Below are 24,438 nucleotides of genomic sequence, written 5' to 3'. Positions count from 1 at the left end.
GATAGATAGATAGATAGATAGATAGATAGATAGATAGATAGATAGATAGATAGATAGATAAAGCGAGAGAGAGGCAGAGAAACCTAAAGAGAGAGAAAGCGAGAGAGAGGTAGAGAAAGCTAAAGAGAGAGAGAAAGCGAGAGAGAGAGAGCTAGAAAGAGAGAGAGAAAAAGAGGCAGAGACAGATAGAAATAGTGTGTGAGAGAGAGATAGAAATAGAGAAAGATAGTGTGTGAGAGAGAGAGAGAAAGCTAGAAAGCGAGAGAGAGGCAGAGAAAGCTAAGGAGAGAGAGAAAGCGAAGAGAGAGAGAGAGCTAGAAAGAGAGAGAGAGGGGCAGAGAGAAAGCTAGAGAGAGAGAAACGCACAGAGAGAGAGAGAGTGATAGCGTGTGAGCGAACAAGGCAGGGAGAGAGAGAGAGGGGTAGAGAGTCGGAGATGCGCATGCGCAGTGCCGCAAAACAGCCGGACTCTCAAAAAAGGGAAAACGGAGAAAAATCCTTATGCCCACGGATGTAATCAAGGCGAAGAATTACCTCTTATCTCTGGGCATACATGGTGAAAGTGTGAGTAGCGTGCTTCGTCTACCTCCCATCAGTGTGTGTGTGTGTGCGTGCGTGTGTGTGTGAGCAGCATATGGATGTCGAGGGTGGCGTTTTGCTCTCTGATGGTGGAAATCGGCGTGTCATGTGTGAGATGGGGGGCTTCAGGACGGACAGGGGGCTGTGTCTGCCTCTCCTCCAGCCTCTCCGTGTCTCCGGTCACCCGTCACTGAGCTCAGATCAGTGTCTGTACAGCACGATCCAGCCTCTGCTTCCATTTTCATTCCGGCTGATGCTGCTTAGCTGAGCGCGAGATGATGAAGATGAAGAAGACCCTCTCAGAGAGAGAGAGAGAGGTGCTGGGGGTCTTCTCCTTCTGTGTGCTTCAGACTCTGGGGGTCCAGCATCTCTGTACAGTCCCCACTGCTGCCTACAGTCGAGAGAAGCAGGGGATTTAGGCTCTGGCAGGGTCAGATGGGGGTGGGTGGGGGGGGGGGGGGGGGGTGATGTGTTTTCTGGACACACGGACGAAGGGAAGTGTGGAGCCCACCCAGTGCAGCGAACCCAGGCCTGATCTCTGGGTCGTGTTTGGTTTTGTGTTTATTCACATTAAACATGGCTTGGTCCGGTTCGGTTTAATGTCTCACAGAGCTGGATGGATGGTGTGGTGGATAACATCTTTGATAATGGATGATGAGAAGCTCAGATCAGCTCAGACTGCAGTTAGGTTACCCCCCAACACACACACACACACATACATCTCCTCTTCATCCTCCTCTACCTCTTCCTCCTCCTCCTCCTCATTTCCTCCTCCTCATCCTCCTCCTCTCACCACCACCACCAGATCTCATCCCAGCATCCAGCATCTCTGAGCAGTGTGTGTGTGTGTATGTATGTATGTAGTGGATGCTATTCCTGAGGGAAGCTGAAGAACCTCAACCTCAGATCTTCAGCAGCTCTCAGCAGCTACAATCACTGCAAAGAGACTGCTGGTGGGTTTAGCTAGCGTTTAGCTAGCGCAGTGGATAACACCACTGCCTCCTGTCACCGAGTAAGCACACTATGCGGTAGACTGCGATCCGAATCAGTCTAGGTTACAGATAGCGACAGAGTTTAGGAATATATCTACGCTAATGGCCTATGGTGGTCTGGAAGAAAGATTTATGGTGCATTGCTACCTTGGCGGCGGAAAACACAGATGCGCAACTGACAGAATTTGAACCTTGACAGCATTTAACCGTCAGATGTTCATGCCTATCACAATAATTACATTATCACGAATCGTACAAAAAAGAACATAACCTCAATATTTTTTAATAATCATGATATCCTCTATTGTGTTTATTTTTTTATTTGTGTTTGTTCCAATATATAACAGTAAACAGCAATACTATCATAATTATGTCAGTGGCATTCAAATAATGGGCCTAAATTGAAAATAATATTGTTTATTGCAAAAATTTCTGGGATGATATATTGTTCACAAAAATAATTTGTGACATGCCTAGTCGATAGGGTACAGAATTTTAGTAGCACAACCACCGTCATTTGTTCTCATCTCCCAATTTAGCTAAGCCAATTGTCCCACTCGTTCAGCAGCTACTCAGCTGTATATCCCCCATCACAAGTGATGCAACAACACCAGGAGGGTGAAGATTAGAACATGCCTCCTCTGATACATATGAAGTCAGCCACCACCTCTTTTCAAACTGCTGCTGATGCAACATTGCTGAGTAGCATCACAGTGCGCTCAGAGGAAAGCGCAGCGACTCGGTTCTGATACATCAGCTCACAGACGCCTTGTGCTAAGCGACATCACCCTTTGAAGTGATGTGGGAAGAAAGCGCCATCAACCCACTTAGAGAGAGCAAAGCAATTAAGAGAATTAGTACACGTAAGGTAGTGGTGGGCGGTATGGTCAAAAATGCATATTACTCTATTTTTCAAGATTCTAGCGGTTTCACTGTATTTTTTTATATATTTTTTTAAATTATTTTTTGCATGACTGGGCTTTAATATCATTAGCAGAAAAACAGCTAAAGAGTTGAACAATAGACCTTAAAAAGAGAACTTCCTTTACAAAATATAAAAAATATTTTTAATAGTTCCATGAAATGAGAGAAATCCTTGTGGTTCTAGTTCTCTGTGCGGTATACCAAATAAACCGGCATACTGCCCAGCACTAGTGTAAGGTGTATTTTTTGAGCCCTCACGATACCAAAGACTCATGACATGCCCTAAATCCAGCGCCACTGTGTAGAATTGACCAGTGTGCTATAGATCACTAAAATTGGGCCCTAAGTGTTACCTTGGGAATAACTTGGGAATGCCCACACCTGTATAAGTTGCGAGACACTATCATGTAAGTGGAGTAAAACAGCATGCTCACGGCAAGGCGGCGTGATATATCAAAGTTTGAGCAAGGAAGTAGTGATAGGATAGTGATAGGACCTTTACCATACAGACAGCGCCGTCTGTGGTAATGATTATGACCATTGCTAAGTTGAGCATCCCCACTGTACCTTTGTATTATTGTAGGTCTGGGCAGTGTTTTGAAAATTGCTTGATGTCAAAACCAATGAGAACCATTGAGAATCTCTCATTAATTTAGTCTTGTTAATGTTGGATATTTGGTTGTTTCTATTTCTTCTTTCTTCACATCTGTAACATATTTAATTCACTCCCTTAAAAACTGACACGAGTCATGTGACTCTGCCTTGTCCAGTCTGTGACATTAAAGCTACATGGAGGAGAACTCAAGTTTGAAAAGAGGCGGTAGCTGACTTCACATGTGTCGGAGGAGGCATGTGCTAGTCTTCACCCTCCTGGTGTGTTGGGGCATCACTAGTGATAGGGCGAGTCCTAATGAGTGGGTTGGGTAATTGGCCGTGTAAATTGAAGAGAAAATGGGATAAGAATTTGAAATAAAATTTAAAAAGAAATTAATTATTTAAAAAATTGAGATACTGGTTTAACGTAGAATTGCCCAGCTCTATACTAACAAACTTGATTAGGAAAGTATCAAAGTGTACCTAAATTATACTGCAAAAATCTAGGGAAGTATTTTACATTTACACTATTGTTTTACAATTTATTTGCTGATATTATTGCATGTGATATGGCACACTAATCCCGGTCATGTAGCTTGCTATCAGCTGCTGGAGCCCTGAGAGAGCACAATTGGCCTTGCTCTCTCTGGGTGGGTAGATGGTGCTCTCTCCCCACATCACTTCAAAGGGTGATGTTGATCAGCACAAAGCATCTGTGAGCTGATGTATCAGAACCGAGTCGCTGCACTTTCCTCCGAGCGCACTGTGATGCTACTCAGCAATGCTGCACCAACAGCAGTTCAAAAAGAGGCATTGGCTGACTTCACATGTATCAGAGGAGGCATGTGCTAGTCTTCACCCTCCTGTTGTTGAGGCATCACTAGTTCTAGAGGGAGTCCTAATGAGTGGGTTGGGTAATTGACCTTGTAAATTGGGGAGAAAATGTGATAAAAATTAGCCACCGATATGTACTGATGATATAATATCATAATAATGCAATTACACCTTCTTGAAGAGCAATGAACTTTTAATTAGAACTTTTTAATAATTATTTGTTTATTTTAACTTGCAAGACTAGCTAATATTGTGCTAACATGCATTCTCATGTGAACAGCACACAAGTAAACATAAAGGGCAATATCAATGTCTCCAAAAATGATTACGGTAATTTCCAAATATTAAATGATAATATATGGATGATGTAATTATCGTGACAGTTCTAAGTAGGGAAAGAGATCCTTTACGGTTCCATGTTTACCTTTAATAAAGAATCCTGTTTTATTAGTGTGTAACAAATCTACAGGCTGAAATAACACACACTCGATGAGTGACGTGATGATGTTAGCTGTGTGTGTATTCCTGCGGTTCAGTGTTTGAGTCTTTAATAGCATTAGAGCTTGTTTTGTTTGTCATCTTAACCCTTGTGTGGTGTTCGGGTCTGTGGGACCTGTTTTCATTTTTTCATCAAATGATACAAAAAAAAATATTTTTTCTAACTCAAACTCATTGGTATTGGCTCATTTTTTGTGAAAAACATATATCAAAACACATTTTCGATAAACACACACTGTACCCCCACACACGCAAATTTATATTACATACAGTAAGTTTGGCCAAGGGCTAATAAACATTGCTTCATTTGTAAATTTGAAAATAAACACATTTTCTACTCATATCTTGAGTTTAATTCATTTTCTTTTACATTTTATTAAAAAACTAATAAAAAAAAGAGTAGGACTTTTTAAAAGAAATGTAACATAAGAAAGGTAAAGGGCAAATATTAACCATGTAAGCTGTTTATATTGCTTGCAATTTAGGTGAAGCAAGCATGTGTAAAGCATTTTAATGTAAAATTGCTTAATTTTGCTGAATTAAAAACAAGTAACAAAGTAAACGAGTAACAAAAATATGAACACCACACAAGGGTTAACTGAAGTGCTTTAATTAAAATCAGCAGCTTTTAAAAGATTAATGGTTGGTAAAGAAGAAATGTTGCATCAATGCTGGCAAATACTGATGATGCCACATTTATAGACACCTGTTTACACCTGGTTACTTCAGGTGGCTTGTACAGTGGCGTGAAAAGGTATTTGCCCCAGAGATTTTTTGTATTTTTTCTATTTTTATCATACTGATATTTTATCAAATAAACTTTAATATCAGACAAAAAAAAACTTAGTAAATATAAAAAAACACTATTTAAATGATAATTTTATTCATTAAAGGAAAAAAAACTATCCAAACCTACAAGGCCCTATCCAAAAAAATATTTACACAAAGCCCTGGGGATCATCAAGATGTTTTTGGCGAATGTGACATGAGACATTGTGCTCTTTTTGGTCAGCAGTGTTTTTTGACTAGTCTCTTTCTTATTATTAAATCATTAACATAAATTACCTTAGCTTAAGCAAGAGAGGCCTGGGTTCTGTTGTAACCTCCTGGATGAGTAGTCCATGCCCTTTTGGAATAATTTCAGTCCCAAAGACTTAGAAATTACTTTGTAATCTTTTTCAGACTGATAGATTATCAATGACTTTGTTTTATCATCGGTTTTTGAATTTTTCCAGATCAGGGCATAATGTCTTGCTTTTTGAGATCTTTTAGCTGCTTAATGTTGTCAGAAAGGTTCTATTTGTGTGATTTCTTGAATGTTTGGCTCTAACAGTAATCAGGCCTGGTTTTTAAAAAAGTGTGATTAATCACAGTTAGTTTAGGGGTGGTTTGTTGAATAGTTTTTTTCTTTAAATCCTCATTTTAAAGGTGTTTTTCATATTTACTCAGGTTATATATGTTTGATTTTAAATTTGTTTTATAATTTGAAAAATGTAAGTATGATAAAAATGCGAAAACAAAAGAAATCTGTAAGGAGGCAAATATTTTACACGCCACTATACCTAAAGTGCATCCAAGATTTTAACCCCATATATTTACACTTGGTAGTGAAATGTATCTCCGGTTAGTTTGACTTAAATAATGTATGATTGCTGTGTGGGGCAGATTATGCTGATTCACTTATGACATGCTAATTATTACTGGAGTTTAGGCTGTAGTGGGAGGGGTTTTGGTTGTGGGATGTGTCTTGGAGAGACAGTTGTGTTTACGCTGCTAAAACATTTTCCACAAAGTGCTGCACTGTTAAGATACAAACGCACCAAAGTCAGAGCGCACCTGCCTCTCAAACGGAATGCCTATAGACACGCTGATTGGTTTATTTCAGGTTACGCCCAAAACACCCCCCCGATTAATTAAGATCGTTAGTACGTCTTTTGAGATGCGCAAGGTATATTTTTTGTGCCCTCATGATACCAAAGACATACTGACATGCCTTAAATCCAGCTGCACAATACACAATTGACTGGTTTGATATATATTGTTAAAATAGGGCCCTATGAGTACTTACTATTTGATCAATATATACAAAAAAATGCTATTCAAACACAAAACATTTTACTGTATTTCGTCTAGTATTGCATATTTTGAATATTTTTTATCATATTTTTATTTTTTTATATTAAAACCACTAACAGGTATAAAGTGAAAAACATATATTTTTGGTTACAGTGGAAGGAATATATGTATATTTCTGAAAATTTTATATGTGAAGGCACTGTGGGCGGTGCCATGGTGAAAGGTTTGTCTGGTGTCATGGTGTGGGATGCAATTTTGTTAGATGCCACCTTTGGTCTTCATTACAGGCACTTTGACAGCCAACCCTTCAGTTATATGTGTTATATTTTCTAAACTGTTTTAAATTTAACATTTAATACGATTGAAACAATTCATAAACCAATCTTGGTTCGGAGGTATGGTTTCTGGAAACATCACCCCATCACTCTTCTAAATATGTAATGTTGGTCAGCACAGGCGTCTGTTTGCAGATGATATCATAGCTGGAGAGCTGTGCTTTCCTCTGATATTCCTCAAAATATTATATACGTGCTATTGATATTTTTTCATCGTCAGTTTGAAAAGCGTCCACATGTATCCGAGGAGGCATGTGCTGGTCTTTGCCCTCTTAATGCTGGGGGCAATAATATTACTGGGTGTTCGTATTAACGAGAATTGGGTCATTAGAATTTGGGTAATAAAAGGAATAAAATTATAAATAAATTGATTAAAGGGGATGTATTATGCAAACCTCACCTTTTGTGTGCTTTTGTATTTACATTTTTCTCTCAAATGCCCCTATAAACACTTCAAATTTGAAAAAAACCCAACCATCTGTTTTCTGTTAATCAGTTGAAAAAGTTTGGTGTCAGGAATCGTATGCTTCTTTTAACCGTGAGGATGCTTCTTTATTGTGATGTCACAACAAGGAAAACTGCATAGAACCACCCTGACATCCCCCCTCACCCGTCAACCCCCACCAGAGCCCCACTCACTAGATGAAAAGGTGAAAATCCACCATTTCAGTCATTTTGGTTGAGAACCTCAGCCAGTACACAGCAGGATTAGCCAGCAGACTTTGTTTGAGGGAGGAATCTGTGGCAAATCAGGGTGAGTTTGTGGCAAGTCAGCAGATGAAGTTGGTGTAATTACATTCAAATAAAGAGTTTTGTTCTTCTATCGCAATTTAGCATGAAATAAAACTGACAGAGCCCTTAAAATGGGTTATTCTGAAATGGACTGAAATTGGTAAGTATAGAGCTGGTGAGATCACTCATTATCACTCTTTATGTGAGAGTAATTTTGTGCAAAGAACTTTATGAACATTTTTTTTATAGCCCAGAGACCTATTCTAACTTGTGTAAAAAATATATATAAAATGTCCCATTAAAAAAAAGAAAAAGATGTCTCTTTATTGAATCAAAAGTGGTTCTTCTATTCTATCAATAAATAAAAGAAATATATATTGTAGCATTCTTATTGTTAAGAATGTAATGATTAGGAAGGCGGATCATGTCTCAACAATCTGTAGGGACTGAAGTATTTTAGGCATTAATATGAACGTATTACATTTCTATACCTAGCATTATTAGCACATAGATATTATGTCTAATTTTATCTCATATCTGATTTCCATCTCGTCTTCTTATAGAAGCTGCTGAATTTGCAGTTCTGGGTTTGGCTTGGTTTTCTCATGTTCGCAGGATGCTCTAATGCATCCTGCGAAAATAGAGAAATAGAGTGCTGTGGTTGCAGCATCATGCTTTTTGAGGCAGCCCACAGCTTGGATGCTTGACCTTTCGCTCTAAAAGCTATATGTAGTCTAATTCAGTAACAACATCTCGAGAGCCTGCAGAAATCAGATACAGATGAAACCCACCCACATGCCAGTGAGTCCAAATCCATATTGTGCACATTAGATTGAATGATTTTCCTTTATAAATCACTGGTTGTTTGGATCAGCAATTTTAGATAAATATATCATAGTTAAGTTGTAAGTTGACTTACAACTTGAATTACATACACAGGTGAATCCAATTATGAGTTTTTCTGAAAACTGGGAACATGGGAGCCTCAAAACAAAACTCTCAAATGACCTGAAAACAAAGATTGTTCAACATCATGGTTTAGGGGAAGGATATAAAAAGAGATTTCAGCTGTCAGTTTCCACTGTGAGGAACATACTAAGGAAATGGAAGATTACAGGCACAGTTCTGGTTAAGGCCCGAAGTGGCAGAGCAAGAAAAATCTCAGATAAGCAGAGGAGAAGGATAGTGAGCATTCAATTAAATTCAATTTGTTTCGTTTAACTATTCAGCGCACTTTGCAGAAGAAGCCTTTTTTTGAGCACAACAGAGTCGCTTGAGGTATGCTAAAGCACATTTGGACTAAAGTCAGCTTAATTTTGTAATATGGTGCTGTGGACTAATGAAAGTAAAATTGAGTTTTTTGGAGGGCGGTTATTTATGCATGGAGAAAAAAAAACACAGCATTTCAAGACAAACACAAAAAGCTCACCACAGTAAAATCTGGTGGTGGTTCATCATGCTGTGGGGCTGTGTGATCAGTGCAGGTTCTGGGAATCTTGTTAAAGTTGAGGGTCACATGGATTTCAGTCAATATCAGCAGATTCTTGAAAACAATGTTGAAGAATCAGTGAGAAGGTTTAAGTTGTGTCGGGGCTGGATACTTCAACAAGACAACGACCCTAAACACTAAACACTGCTCACAATCTACTAAAGCATTCATGCAGAGGAACAAATACAGCATTCTGAAATGATCATCTCAGTCCCCAGAACTGAATATTATTGAATATGAATCTGTGGTGTGATTTAAAGTGGGCTGTTCATGATCAGAAACCATCAAACCTCACTGAACTGGAGATGTTTAGTAAAGAAGAATGATCCAAAATACCTTCAACTAGAAGCCAGACTCTCATTGGAAGCTATAGGAAGAGTTTAAAGACTTCTTTTACTGCAAAAGAAGAATCTACTAAAGACTGATGCAATTTTTCTGTTGGGGTCCCTAATTCATGCACCTGCCTAATTTAGTTTAAAGAATTATTGCTCACTTTCTGTAAATCTGCTATATGATATATTTAACTGAAATTGCTGATCCGAACAACCGATGATTTATAAAGGAAAATTATGAAAATTATCATAAATGAACCATAAACACATTTAAACTAAATATAAAAAGATCTCATTATAATCCCATTACATAATATAATTAGTGGAAATGCATCTTGGCCTAAATGCTTCCTAATCTCCAACATGAACTTATGACTTGCTGGAAACATTGGATCTCAGTGAAAATGAGATGATTTTGCTCATGCAGTTTACTGCAAGCATGCCATAGGAAAAGTGATTGAGGTGCTACTTCCCTTTTTGCAAAAGCAGATGAGGTTATATCACTGGGAGCTTGTGGGGGAGTGTGGTGTAAGACATGTTAGAACAGCTTTATTTATGGTCTAGTTCAAACATGCCTCTTCTCAGCGTTTTCTTTAGCGTTGGCCATCTCTCTGGGTGAAATTAACTCGTGCTGATGATTTCTTTCTCCAGAGACGAGTCTGTAAGCTAATCATACAGCACTGTCTCACTGAGGGCGTTAACATCCACTCAAAATCCTGTCCTAGGTCTGCATGATATTGAAAAAAAATGACATTGCTCTATTTTGTTGTTCTGCAATATATATTGCAATATTAGAAAAACAGGACATTTGACCAAATATCAATGAAGTCAGTAATCAAGTCAACAATCCAATTTATCGAAATATTAAAGCTGATGTCCGTAAATTTTGAGATTTGAGGGATTTAGGGCCTTCTCTGGTGAGAATGGGTAAATGCACTGTGCATGCGGAAGAATCATTTTAAACTGGGCGGGTGTGATGTAGTCTCCTTTCAGAGCGGATGAATCTGATTTTAGGTTTTGTTCAGTCATAGACAGAGAGCACTATCACGGAGCTCTCTCCTCTGTTCAAACGGAGTCTAATCCAATATAAATCCTGGTTTTAGCACAGTTTCTATCATGTTCCTTTTTAGCTTCAGGGCTTGCTTCACTTCGTTTCTTTGTTTTTACTATGGGTGAATGAGTTTCCCCTTCTGAATTCTCCATTGCTCCACCAGCCGCTCACGTTCAGTAAAACTGAGCCGTATCCTCTTTTAGAGGATGTACGTTTGACGTAAGTATGTAAAAACGCGTGACGTGGCCAGAAGAACTCTCGCCCAATTTTTAGAATATATATATAGCAGGCTTCTGCTTTCAGCATAGAAACAAAATAATACGGACTGCCACTTTAATAATGAAATCTGTGTATCAGTGATTGGGGTATAATATTGGTAAAGTGATGTAAAATGAAAACATTGTATTTTTTATTAGTATCAAACAGCAAATGTTTTTAAATTTGTAATTTATCATTGCACAAAACGTATTGTGCAGCCCTAATCTGTTCATAATTGGATAACATGACATTACATTACATTTTCCAAAACGACTTAATGATGATGATGTACATTTAGCAATAGAGCAAATAGAAGTAGAGATGTGACCGATCCTACACAATATCGGTATCGGGGCCGAAATTGACCTAATTTAACGAATCAGATATTGGGTGACCGCAGCTGATCCACTTACCGATCCCTATTCCAGTGTGCAGCTTGAGCTGGATAATAAACCCGCAGTAACGCTAACACAAAACGCATCACTGATCTGGATTCCAGTTCCACAGTTTACCCTGAACCTCCAGCAGCTTCAGTCTACGGCTGACTGAGTAAACTTTAGCTGTTTATCTACAAAAAAATGCCGATTGTCTGGAGATTTTTCACCTTGGAAACGTCGAACAGCAAAATAACTACATGTAATTTTGTAAAGTCAGCGTCTGAGGGGTGAACAGATTAACAGCAGCAGTCTGTTAGCCTAGCTAGCACTGAACTGACAGCTGCATTCTAGCGTTGTAAAGGTATTAATTACAGACTGTAGTGAACTATAGTCATAATCCACATATCCTATAAAACCACAGAATCTACAAAGACTAACCAGCACAAACACACCCGTCTACTGTTAAAAACAGCAATTAATTTAGCTCAGAAATACAGTTAGCACCGCCAGTTAGTCGTTAGCCATCTACATTAACATCTGCAATGTTAGCCTAGCTAGCCTCCGGCCATCAACAGCATTCCAGCATTTTGAATGTAATAAGTAACTATTTCAAGTAAACTACATTCATATTCCACATCGAATATCAAACCACAGATCCTACCCACTCTAACCAGCTCTAACTAAACAACCTGTTATTAAAAAAACAGTGGTTAATTTCAGCTCGAAAATACAATTAGTGTCGCCGGTTAGCCATTAGCCATTGCAGCTAATCCACTATGCTACCTGTCACAATAAAAGACTCCTGCGCAACCAGTGCAAAACATTATTCTACAGTCCTACATTTAATATTTAACACATTAAATATTTAACTTTTTTAAATATTTAATAAAAATAATTATTGCGTGTTTGTAAATAAAGTGTGTCAAATAAATGACTTTGGAATGCATTCACATTAAATGCACTTGTGTGTACTCTTCAAGGGCTGTGTGGTCTGTTTCAGCCTCATTATGTAACCTTAATCATAGTACTAATAATAAATTAAAAGTATTGGTATTTGTATCGTATCGGCAGTTTTATATCAGTTAAATATTGGAATCGGATTGGAGCTGAAAAAAGTGTATCGTCCCATCACTACATAGAAGTTCAAGTAAAAAAGAAAATAGGCAATTTTTGTGGGATAGAGGAGTAAAGAAATGAGGTTAGAAGTAGTTAGTTAGTTAGAGGTGTTAGGAGAGTAAGTGCTCTTTGAAGAGCTCTGTCTTCAGGAGTTTATTAAAGATAGCGAGAGATTCTCCTGATCTGGTAGTGGAAGGTAGTTTGTTCCACCATTGGGGAACTCTGTATGAGAACAGTCTGGATTGTTTTGTCTGAATGTTTGGCAAAGCTAGGCGACGTTTACTGGATGAGGGCAGTTTACTAGGTTACTACACTGGATTACTAAAGTTATCTGACAGCATACTTTGATTTCTTAGATTAAAGTAAAATATATATCTCTAATGAAGAGAGCTGAATGCTCATTAATCAGATTCTCAGTGCTTGAGTACTCTTAACCGAAGTATTACGTATTTCTCAGTCTGTGCATGCATGAAAACAGACCCTTGTACAGCAAATAACTTGCAGCATTATACACAGCATCTGCGAAATGGCAAAAACACACAAAAAATCCACAAGCGACACTGTAACTGGCTGATTTAAATAATTATTATCTTCTAGCTGATGTAAAACATCTCCAGTTAAGTCTGGTTTGATGGTTTCTGATCATGAACAGCACACTTTAAATCACACCACAGATTAATATTTAATAATATTCAGGTCTGGGGACTGAGATGATCATTACAGAATGTTGTACTTGTTCCTCTGCATGAATGCTTTAGTAGATTTTGAGCAGTGTTCAGTGTTTAGGGTCGTTGTCTTGTTGAAGTATCCAGCACCGGCGCTTTAACTTCAACTTTCTCACTGATTCTTCAACATTGTTCTCAAGAATCTGCTGATATTGACTAAAATCCATGTGACCCTTTAACAAGAACTTGCCAGATTCCCAGAACCTGCACTGATCACACAGCCCCACAGCATGATGGAACCACCACTAAATTTCACTGTGGGTAGCTTTAAGTGTTTGTCTTGGAATGCTGTGTTCTTTTTCCGCCACGCATAAATAACCACCCTCCAAATAACTCAATTTTAGATTATCAGTCCACAAAACCTCATTCCAAAATGAAGCTGCCTTTTCCAAATGTGCTTTAGCTTTAGCATACCTCAAGCGGCTCTGTTTGTGGCGTGTGCTCAGAAAAGGCTTCTTCTGCATTTCTCTCCCATACAGCCTCTCCTTGTGCAAAGTGAATAGCTAAACGATGCACAGTGACTCCATCTGCAGCAAGATGATGTTGTAGATCTTTGAAGCTGCTCTGTGGTCTGTGGGTTGACTTATGAATGTTCGCACCATCCTTCTCCTCTGATTATCTGAGATTTTTCTTGATCTGTCACTTCAGGTCTTAACTAGAACTGTGTCTGTGTTCTTCCATTTCCTCACTGTGTTCCTCACATTGAAAACTGACGGCTGAAATCAGCACAACAGGCCACTGCTTGTCTTCCACATCTTTACATAATAAATATGATCTGATTGTGACTCCAAAACCAATTTCTGCGTTAAACATATTAGCATGATTGAGCTGGTATGTCAATTTTTAATTATTATTATTATTTTATATATGGAATAAAACTAATAAAATAAGAAATAGCAATAAAATCGTTTATCGCAATAAATCTTGGAACAATTTATCATCCATTATACACGGAAGGAATGAAACGGAATGAAAACACTCTGAAAAAAATTATAATATCCATAAAAAATAAATATATAAGATCATAATCAACATATTTGATTCGGCACCCTCAGAAGTATTTTAACGCTCCTCTAGTAGAAGCGGAAGGAGACCTCCTCCGCCCCTGTGTGTCCTCACTGTTACATAACAGCCCATCGATTTGATTTGTTAATCAGATAAGGCTGTAGTGGTGTAGCGTGTGTGTGTGTGTGGCGTTTCAGTGTGTGTGATTGGCCTTGTGTGTGTCTCCTGCAGCCCATGGGATCGGAGAGGATGGAGATGCGAAAGAGGCAGCTGTCAGGGCAGCAGGAGGCGGTGGCGGGGGTGACAGTGACGGCGCCGGCACAGCAGGGCCAGGCCGGCCAGGGCCAGCGTGCCTCCAACGCCTGCTGCTTCTGCTGGTGCTGCTGCTGCAGCTGCTCCTGGTAAGAGCCTGCCTTCTTCATTCCTTCACATCCAGATACACCAAACAGCGCATCTGCTGCACACATAAGATTAGACTCTTTACACTCCACTCACTGCTGTTTAATAAGGTGAGTCATGTTGTGTTGTGCTCGCCAGAACTGTGCTGGATTTTCACTACATCCATGGTCTGAATCAGGAATGTAAATCACTGCTCATTTTTGATTCAGTCAGAGAATTGAGTGAAATTATTTAAGAAAAAATCTAGAGTGATTTATTTTATCCCTGTATAAATTAATTTAATTATCATTCTTTAAAAAAGAAAATATCCAGGTATTCTGAAATCTTAACTCTCATTTATTTAGTATGATTATGATTTTTTTATTGATTCAGTGCATTCTGAAATCTATAATCTCATTGATTTAATAAGAGTATGATACTTTAGGAATTGATTCAGCGTATTCTGAAATCGCATCCCTCATTGACTCAATATGATTATGATTCTTTAGAAATGATTCAGTGTATTCTAAAATCTTAACTCTCATTGATTCAGAAAGATTATAATTCCTTTAGGAATTATTCATTTTATTTTGAAATCTCAACTCTCATTTATTCAATATGATTATGATTCTTTAGGAATGATTCAGTGTATTCTGAAACCACATTCCTCATTGATTCAATATGATTCTGATTATTTAGAAATGATTCAAGGTATTCTGAAATCTTAACACTTATTGATTTAATATGAATATGATTCCTTTAGAAAATATTCAAGGTATTCTGATATTATTAGCCCTCATTAACTTAATGATTATGATTATTTTAGAAATGATTCAGTGTATTCTGAAATCACAACTGTCAATGATTTAAAATGAATATGATTATTTTTTTTAAATATTCAGTGTATTTTAAAATTTAGTATGATTATGATTCTGATTTCACCATAAATCAATTTAGTTTAATTAACATTTTCAATCTCAAAATGTGTATATTATTTAATTTAGTTCTGATTGTCTAGATAATGAATCTGTGTATTATTAAATCCCAAATCGATTCAGTTCTTGTGTTACAATTTCTAATAACTAGAATCTTTGAATTTGGCTAAATAAAGTTGGTTTGATTGACTAAGCAGTATTATAATACACCAGATTCCTTTGTTCAGTCAGTGACTGTAGCTCACTGTTGTTATATTATATTAGACAGTAAGTAAAAGTATTCAGTAGGTATGACGTATGTGAATAATCAGTGATATGCGGTAATTAATGCAGTATTAAAGGGTGTGAAGTAAAGGTTTGGAAACAGACACGAATAGCTGCCTCCTCCTGGTGCGGTGTGTTTGGTGTCTGGGGTGATGATGTGCTTACTACCTTGCAGTCTCACTGTTAGGAATGAAGACAGAGAGGAGAGGAACCGGAAAGCCTCGTACGACGTCAAAGCAGAGGGCACCACCGACTGTGAGGAGAGGTCAGTTACCTGTCACTATAATTATTCTATCAACTTATCAAACATTAAATGTACATGACCTCAGTCAATTTTATACTGACATCAATATTACCAATATTACCAACACTGCACACCGTGTTTACTTAGCAAATATATGCTGTTAATGTAAGCATTGACATTATTGACTGTTACAACAGCTAAAAAAGTGATTTCATTTTATTTTCCTTTTATTTTTAAAATTTTATTTAATTTAGAATAGGTGCCGAGTGTTCCAGCGGTCTAAAGCGCTGCCAACTATGAGCGGGAGATTGCAGGTTTGAACCTGGGAGCACAATTGGCCTTGCTCCCTCCGGGTGGGTAGATGGCGCTCTCTCCTCAAAGGTGGCGCCGGGCGGCACGAGGCATTTATGAGCAGATGTATCAGAACCTAGCCACTGTGCTTTCCTCCGAGCACGCTAGCTGCTCAGATATTGATTTATCAGCAGCAGCTCAAAAAAAGGGGTGAATGACTTCACACGTGTCGGAGGAGGCGTGTGCCTGTCTGCACTTCCTAGGTTCGCAGGTGCCTCTGGTGATAGGGTTGCACAAAAGGGTGGGACAATTGGATAGCCAAATTGGAAGAAAATGGGAAAAAATCTGAAATAAAAACTGTAAAAAAAAAATAATAATTTGAATAGGGCCACAAATAACAATTATTTTGATTAATCTGCTAAATATTTCTTTTTCCGATTATTTGATTATTAATCGGATAAAAAGGGAAAAAAGCATTTTATTTAATAAACTAAACTGTCTTTGTACTAATGTTGTAACTGTATACTGAACACACATCCTACCATTATTAAAAGTATTAGTGTTTACATGATGAATAAACGCGGGTTTTACATTCATTTTATTATTATCATTATTCAATAACACAACAGCAGTGTATGTAATGTAAATATGCGCTTGACTTTGATTCTTAAACACTTCCACGCAACCTCAGAAAAGAATTTAAAAAAGGCCTTAAATTTATTTATTTTTTTAAATTGGATTGATTTTCTTTTACTCTGAATGTAAAAATAATGCTGCTGCATTTAAGGTGGAACAGAAAATTGTCTAGACATCTTGGATTGTGATCTTAATTAACAAAAAATAAGACCGGTCTTGTTTAACTCCTCTAGCAGGCTCTAGGAACACTGAGTGAGGAAAAAATAGAACTTGATGCTTATTTCAGCTTTACTTAAACTAAAGGCCAATTTATACTTCTGCGTTGAACCTACACCGTAGCCTATGCGTCGCCGCGTAGCCTATGCTGTAGCTTGATGTGCACCTCCCTGAAAATGTAACTCTCGCTGAATAAGTTTACTTTTAACATCTTGTGGACATTTAATGGGTAATTAAATCTCATGTTCAACTGGTTCTGTTGTTTTAAAGTAATCAAGAACACTAGGAACAGGAGTCGTACCCACAGAAAGCAGACTGGAAAAAAATCATCAGATTAATCAACTACAAAATGATCATTGTGCTTTAAACACTAAACAAGCATTATCATATTACCCTTATCTCAGTTTCATTAAATGGCCTCCATACTAAGCTTTAGCTTAGGCTTTGAACACATAATTGAGTACATAGTCCATAGTTTTTAGAGTTAAATTAAACATGGATTCTGAATTTGGCAGGCTAGATTAGAACCTTTATGACCACTGCTGTAATGATATCTTGTTAATAAATACTAATATACATATCTATTCTTTCAAATCTAACAATGATTCTTTATTTTACATTTAAAAAACAGTATTAAAATCTTAGTCTTAGGAAGACGATAAGGTGCCAGGTGATTGCAATTAATCAAAGAATTCTGCAAATAAAAATTAAGGCAAGTCATGGCTTTTATAGTTACAGTTAAATTGAACATTGATTCTGAATTTGTCAGGCCAGAATATTATCTTTATTTTTATCCACTGCTGTAATGGTATCTTATTAGGAATTACTTGTTTTTAAAATGTACCTGTAATCGAATTACTTACTTTTTTACTGTGGCTGTAATAGATTACATTTACTGATACAGAAATTAATGACATAATTCCGTTACATGTTTTTTGTTATCACCCAACCCTGCTGACCAACTACTTTTAGAAAGGATAAACAATAATGATGTCTCACCAACCTTCAATGCAGCACACTAGTGTTTATTAGGTGGAAATTAGATGGCTGCTGTTTGTTTTTGCTATTCTAAAGAAAATGATGTGTTTTATTGCAGTAATCACATTAATCAGTTCATGAATACTTGCAATAAAAAAAATGTGTGAAAATGAATTCTATATATTATTTCTTGCAGCCCGAATCCCACTGTGGAAGAGGTGCGCGCGTGGGGGCAGTCCTTCGATAAGCTGATGCACTGCCCATCCGGACGCAGTGCCTTCCGCCAGTTCCTGCGGACAGAGTTCAGCGAGGAGAACATGCTCTTCTGGCTGGCCTGCGAGGAGTTCACCAAGGAGACCAACAAGAGCGCCATCGAGGAGAAAGCTCGCCTCATATACGAGGACTACATCTCCATCCTCTCACCCAAAGAGGTGCGTATAGAGCGTTATACTATCAGGTCAATGCTAAAATGAAAAGTTTACTTTTGGATCATTATTTAAAGGTTTCCAAAAAAAACATATTCATAATATGACTTTAACGTTGTTATTTTTTTTTTGCGCATACTAAACTCGTCACCAAATTTGGCCGCAACCTCCTCCCATAATTCCCTCATTTTACAGAGCTAATACAGAGATGTATTAGAATATTCATCTATAGACCTTTATAAAGCTGTGCAGTAAGAGGATGCAAGAATATCTCAGACCTAAACACCTTCAACAAAATCATTCTAACTAAAAAAGCTCAAGGTGCCCAAACTTTTGCTCAGGCCACAGTGAATATTTTATTTGTTATAAAAAGTTATAAAAGTAAAATTAAATGTGTATTAGAATTTACTGAAAACATTGTGGGTTAAGTTTATTTCCCTACAGAGGTTTTTATTTACTGTATTAAAAATTGTGTAATTTGGATAAGTTGAATCATAAGTTAAATAATGGTTAATTCAGCTAATTCAAGTTACACCAAACTGAATCAGGTTAAATTGAAAAAAAAAAAAAATTAAGCAAATATAATTAAGTTAAATCAGAATAAATCAAGTTATATTATTATGGTTGAGTTCAGCTGAATCAGGTTTGAGTGAGTTTAATAACTGTAAGTAATATTGAGTTGAATCAAGCTGATTTGGGTTGATTCAATAGAACTGATTTAAATCATGTTTAAGGCCTGAGTTGCATCATGTTGAATGGATTTGAATCAAGTTGAACTGAGTTGAGACAGGTTGAAATAAGTACATTCAAGCTATAGTAAGTTAAAGCGGCAGTCAGTAGTATTTTGTTTCTAAACTGAAAGCAGAAGCATTTCGGATTGGAAAAGGGATACAATATCGTGTTTAATGGTACCAGTGTTCTGGAATGACCATCCCTGCTCAGCCTAATCTAATAAATTTATTCTAAAAACTGGGGTGTCAGTTTGCTTTTCACGGGAGTTCTTCTGGCCACGTCACACGTCTTTACATATTTACGTCACACGTCCAGCCTCTAAAAGAGGATCCGGCTCAGTTTTACTGAACGTGAGCGGCTGGTGGAGCAATGGAGACTTCAGAAGAGGAAACTCAGAGCTCAGTAGTAGCTTATTCACTCATAGTAAAACTAAAGAAATGAAGTTTTTGACTGAGCTCTCTCTCTCTCTTTTTCTCTGACTGAACATAACCTGGAATCAGATTCATCCGCTCTGAAAGGAGACCACATCACACCTGCCCAGTTTTAAATGATTCTTCCACATGCTCGGTACAATTACCCATTCTCACTAGAGAGGGCCCTAAATCCCAAAACTTACGGACATCAACTTAAATTTATTAATTTGTCAGTTAAATGCTGAGCTAAATCATAAATTGATTCAAATTGAATCAGTCTAAATCAAGTTGAATGATTGAATGGGTTGTAATTGGTTTAAAATGGAGGTGCATCATATGAATTCAGGTTAAGCTGAGTTGAATCGAGTTGAGTTGTGTTGTTGTAACACTGTTTAATTGCTTGGCTCTGCAGGTGAGTCTGGACTCGCGTGTGCGGGAGGTCATCAACAGGAACATGCTGGAGCCCACGTCTCACACTTTCGATGACGCCCAGCTGCAGATTTACACCCTAATGCAAAGAGACTCATATCCGCGGTTTATGAACTCGGCGGTCTACAAAAACCTGCTGAAGAGCGTCTCTGAGCAGTCTCCAGAATCCTAGATCTCTGTGACCCCACTCCAGTAACCCCACCCTCTCCTTCTTCTTCTTCTTCTTCTGCTTCTGCTTCTTCTTTTTGTTGTTCTTTTTTCTCATTTTTTTCTTTGAGTAGAGTATGTTTAAAAGGACCTCAGCGTGGGTCCCTTGCAGGGATTTTACTGCATTAGAGATCTGTACCTGAAAAAAGACACTCAGGTCCTCCAGGTCACTGGATTTTAAAAACAATGTCTCAAATCTCCTGAGGGCTCAACACCACAAGTACTGCTACAGATCAACATAGCAAGATGCTCCAAAGGAATACCAGTGTGTTTTTTTTTTCTTCTTTTTTTTCTTTCTTTGGTGTTTTTAAAGAGGAATAATCTATTTTATTTGTTTTCTGAGTTTCTTTTTTAATTATTGTTTTTAAAATACAATTTTTTGTATTCTGTTTGAAAGAAGACGTGACACCCGTTGTGGGCTATTTACAGTATATACAGTAGATATATTTATTGAATTTGTAATATATTTCCTCAACAATCTTTCTTGTCTTACAATATTTAAAGAAAAGGGAATTATGGGTAACAGGACGTGCCCAGTTCTGAACACTGCGTATGAGAATCAAAGCTCAAAGTCAAGGCAACACATCAGCTTTACGCACAGGAAACTGTGTGAGGTACTGTAACAATCCAGCTCCGCATATTTCATTACCTGTTCCCTCCCATAATCACTTGGCACCTCCAATTGGAGAAGACATTTCGCCATATTTAAGATGTTTTTGTTATTCAGATCAGTGTTAAAAGAGTGAAAAAAGGCAGAAACTAAATAGAAAGTTATTTGAAAGAAAATCAAATCTCAGATTTATAAATGCTATCAGCTAATCAGCAAACCCACTCTTCATCATATTTATTATTTAAACCCTGATTTCATTCAGTTACATATTTCCCAGGCATATTGCTCAGTGCATAAGAGGACAGTGCCACAGGTTTGCTTTCTTGTTGTTTGTACTCCAGCAAAGTGGATTTTTAAAATGAAACTATGAGTGTGATTTTCTGAAGTGCAGAAGGTTATTTTTCTAGAGTAACTGTATTTAACTGTAACTGTATTATAAGACGCACTATTAACAAACATCTATTTTCTGGTCTATTTCAATACATAAGGATTATAAGGTGCATTTTAAGCGACTATAGTAAAGAAACAAGTGTCATGTGTCCCTCCATTCAGCAGGTCTCGCTGCTGGGGGCGCCTAAGTAAACAAAATTTAAATTCTTAGAAAAAAACATTTTCTTTCAAAGTTTAACGAGCCCTGATGTTAATCTACACAGACTTCTCTCCTGAAAACTGTTTATCTGGGTGAGTAAAGCACTTCGGTTTATTTACAGTAAGCTTAGATTTCCAATATTTTAGCATTATTAGCAGCAGCGCTAGCCACGATTAGCTGCAGCCCTAGCCGTGGTTTGCAGTGTTTAGCGCTAGTAAATGGCACCCGACAGCACTACACTGAAGAACCCTGAGTGTTCTGGTAAGCCAGGATGCTATCAGCTAGCGGTTCATCCCAAGTACCTGGTTTTAACATGGTAGACTACAGTCCAATATACTCACCTCTGAACGGTGAAAGAGCTAGCACTGCGGTTAGCGGCTACTGCTAACACGGCTCCAGCCTCGGTGCTGGAGGTGGTGATTATAAGACGCAATGAAAATTTTTAGGAAAATTAAAGGATTTTAAGTGCGCCTTATAATGTGAAAAATATGGTATCAGCTGAAACATGCAGCACTCACAATCCCTTTGTTCACAGATGCTTCTGAAGATCTCCCTATCTTCCAGGAGCTGTTTTAGGCCTGTTCACACAGTCAGGATTTTTTTTTTTTAATCAATGTAGCCTTTTCTTTAGCATTTTGGTCTCCTGTCCAAATTAACATGGTATTTAGTTGAACTTTTCAACTTTTCATGAACTCTGTTTCCTGATCAGCATTTATGAGAAATGAGAAATGGCTGAAATAACAAAATGCAGATGTAGAGTTTTCAGACCTCAAATAATGCAAAGAAAACAAGTTCATATTCATAAAGTTTTAAGAGTTCAGAAATCAATATTTGGTGGAATAACCGTGGTTTTAATCACAGTTTTCATGCATCCTGGCATGTTCTCCTCCACCAGTCTTACACACTGCTTTTGGATAACTTTATGCCACTCTTGGTGCAAAAATTCAAGCAGTTCAGCTTGATTTGATGGCTTGTGATCATCCATCTTCCCCTAGATTATATTCCAGAAACTCATCATTTTAGGTGAACTCTCTTTTTTCCAGAGCTGTATATGAATACACTAGATACATTTGTAAATAATGATCAAATAAAGCTGACTGCACTTCAGTAGTTATACCCATTGTTCCAATTCAGATCCACTGGAGTACCTAAAAAGGTTTACACTTTGATTTAATTATTAATTACTAAAATATCCAACCTGCTTTAATCATAATGTAAATTATGTCTTGAAAGGAACAAAACCCTTTTGAAATGTATTAAAATGTGTTGATCTACAGTGTGAAATATGGTTTAGATTTAGATCATTGTTTCTCAGTGTTAGTCCTAGAGAACCCCTGTACTGCACATTTTGAGCGTTTTGCTGCTTTAGCACACCTGATTGGTCACCCTGACCTATCACCCATTAGTCCTTTAGTTTTTTTTCCATAGTTTTCCCACTGTGTTTGTTTGTTTTTATGAAATGTTCTTTGTATTAATCATCCTTTAGAAAAAAAAAACATTTTTGTTTTTGCATTCCACCGTCCGTCAAACTGGACTGAGTTTTCCAGTCAACTCATCCTATCAGGACGTATTTTTTATTTTTGCATTTTTGATGATGTTACCACGCACCAGCAGGAGGGGAAAATCAGTAATCTTTCGTAAACCTCTCTAGTAACCTGCTTCATATCCCTTTTCCACCACCTTTATCCTATGATACGGAGGGAAAATGCGCTGTAATTCTGATTCAGGTTGAATGGGTGTGTTAGATCTGGAAAAAAAAACGGCTGAAATTTGTCACAAAGCTGCTGCGATTGGAAAACGACTGTTTTGGACCGTCTCCTGAATTTAGATGAAATAAAATAGGAGTAGATATTTTAAGGTTTTATATTTTTTGCTTTTAAAATAGTAGTAGTAGTATTATTAATAGTAGTAGGTGACGCCAAAGTAGCCAATCCAGATAAACTGTGTTCTGACTAGTTTACTCTCCAAAACCACTGACTAGAATTGGAGTTGCCAAGTCTTTTTTTAATCTTTTGGTTTCTGTGAATTACTTTGTTGCCTGACTTTCATGTCGCTCAAAGACAAGATCCTCACTCACTCGGGGAAGTGCCTTGACATTCAATTTTGTGACATCTCTTTTATGGCAATAGTTGAATCAAACTCTTGCCGCAGAAATAGACTCTGGGCCTTTGATCAATTTATAAGGTGATTTGTCCTGAAGTGACTTCGGAACTAAAACTTGCACTTCATTTGTCATTCTGTTTTATTTGACTGATTTTAAAGAGCATATGATCTGTAGTTTATGTTGTTGTTAATCCCCATCACTGAAGTCACAGCATATCTTTGGGTTTGAATTTAGGACAATTCATAAAGGCGGGTTGATCTGAGTCCAGGTGTGCATCTGCCAATACGTATTACACGGTGGTACTTCTACTTGTCTTAGAGTAACTTACTCAATATGTGCAATTTGAGCTGATGGATTCACCACATAGATCAACCTCAAATACAATCTAAGCCAATGGTTTGGAGTCGATACTGCCTATAAATGTTTTCCTTTTTCCCTTTCTTTTTTTTTCGTTGTCGTTCTGTCGAGTACACAAAGAAGTGTTATTTTACGATCCGTTTACGAGAAAAAGAGAGTACGTTTTTAAATGAATAATATGTGAATGTTTACAGTAAAGTAATTTTTTTCTGTTTTATTCAACGGAGAAAAAATAATAATAATGATTTGTGGGCATTTGGAATCTTTAAGATAAAATAAAGCACAATAATTTTACAGCTTCTGCTTCTTTTCTCTTTGACGAGCTCTCCATCAAACTTCACCAAAATACAGTCAGCAGGCTCCGAGTTCTCCAGCAGACTTAGGCACTAAGGCTACTATGATCCAAAAATTGCTGGTTCAAATAAGAAGACAGAGTCAGAAAGAGCATGGTCATGCTATTTCTAGGTGGGTAGGTGAACTGTCCCCACATCAGGATTGTGCGAATATCCAAATTTCAGAATTTAATTCAGTTCAGTCCACTCTGTTAAATATAATTTAAATGGGAATTTAATTCATTGCAACCAAATAAATTTGTACTTGTCCCATATTAGTAAGACTGTGATCCTTTCAATATACATTTGTAAGTATATGGAAGTAGAGTTGTCATGGCTGGACAGGACTCAGACACACACAGATGCAGTTTAAGAACTTTA

The 24,438-nt window shown here is 37.4% G+C and overlaps 1 protein-coding gene across 3 annotated transcripts in view; it reads left to right on the top strand.

Moving 5' to 3' along the window:
- rgs20 (regulator of G protein signaling 20) overlaps positions 1-24,019 on the top strand; it is a 48,385-nt gene extending 24,366 nt beyond the window's left edge. Inside the window, exons 1-5 of one of the 3 annotated variants that reach the window (XM_007260181.4) lie at positions 378-564; positions 14,149-14,318; positions 15,670-15,759; positions 18,056-18,290; positions 19,842-24,019. In XM_007260181.4, coding sequence (XP_007260243.1) covers positions 502-564; positions 14,149-14,318; positions 15,670-15,759; positions 18,056-18,290; positions 19,842-20,030 — 747 coding nt within the window. In that variant the 5' untranslated portion in view covers positions 378-501 and the 3' untranslated portion in view covers positions 20,031-24,019. Of the gene's footprint in view, positions 1-377; positions 565-14,148; positions 14,319-15,669; positions 15,760-18,055; positions 18,291-19,841 lie in introns of those variants that run through there. The other 2 variants (XM_007260180.3, XM_007260179.3) reach the window with 2 other exon arrangements.
- The last annotated feature ends 419 nt before the right edge of the window (positions 24,020-24,438 follow it).

This window comes from Astyanax mexicanus, chromosome 8 (genome assembly GCF_023375975.1).
Source record: "Astyanax mexicanus isolate ESR-SI-001 chromosome 8, AstMex3_surface, whole genome shotgun sequence".
Taxonomy (NCBI): domain Eukaryota; kingdom Metazoa; phylum Chordata; class Actinopteri; order Characiformes; family Acestrorhamphidae; genus Astyanax; species Astyanax mexicanus.
The sequence above is the reverse complement of the archived record's forward strand: the minus strand, read 5'-3'. Positions and strand labels throughout refer to the sequence as shown.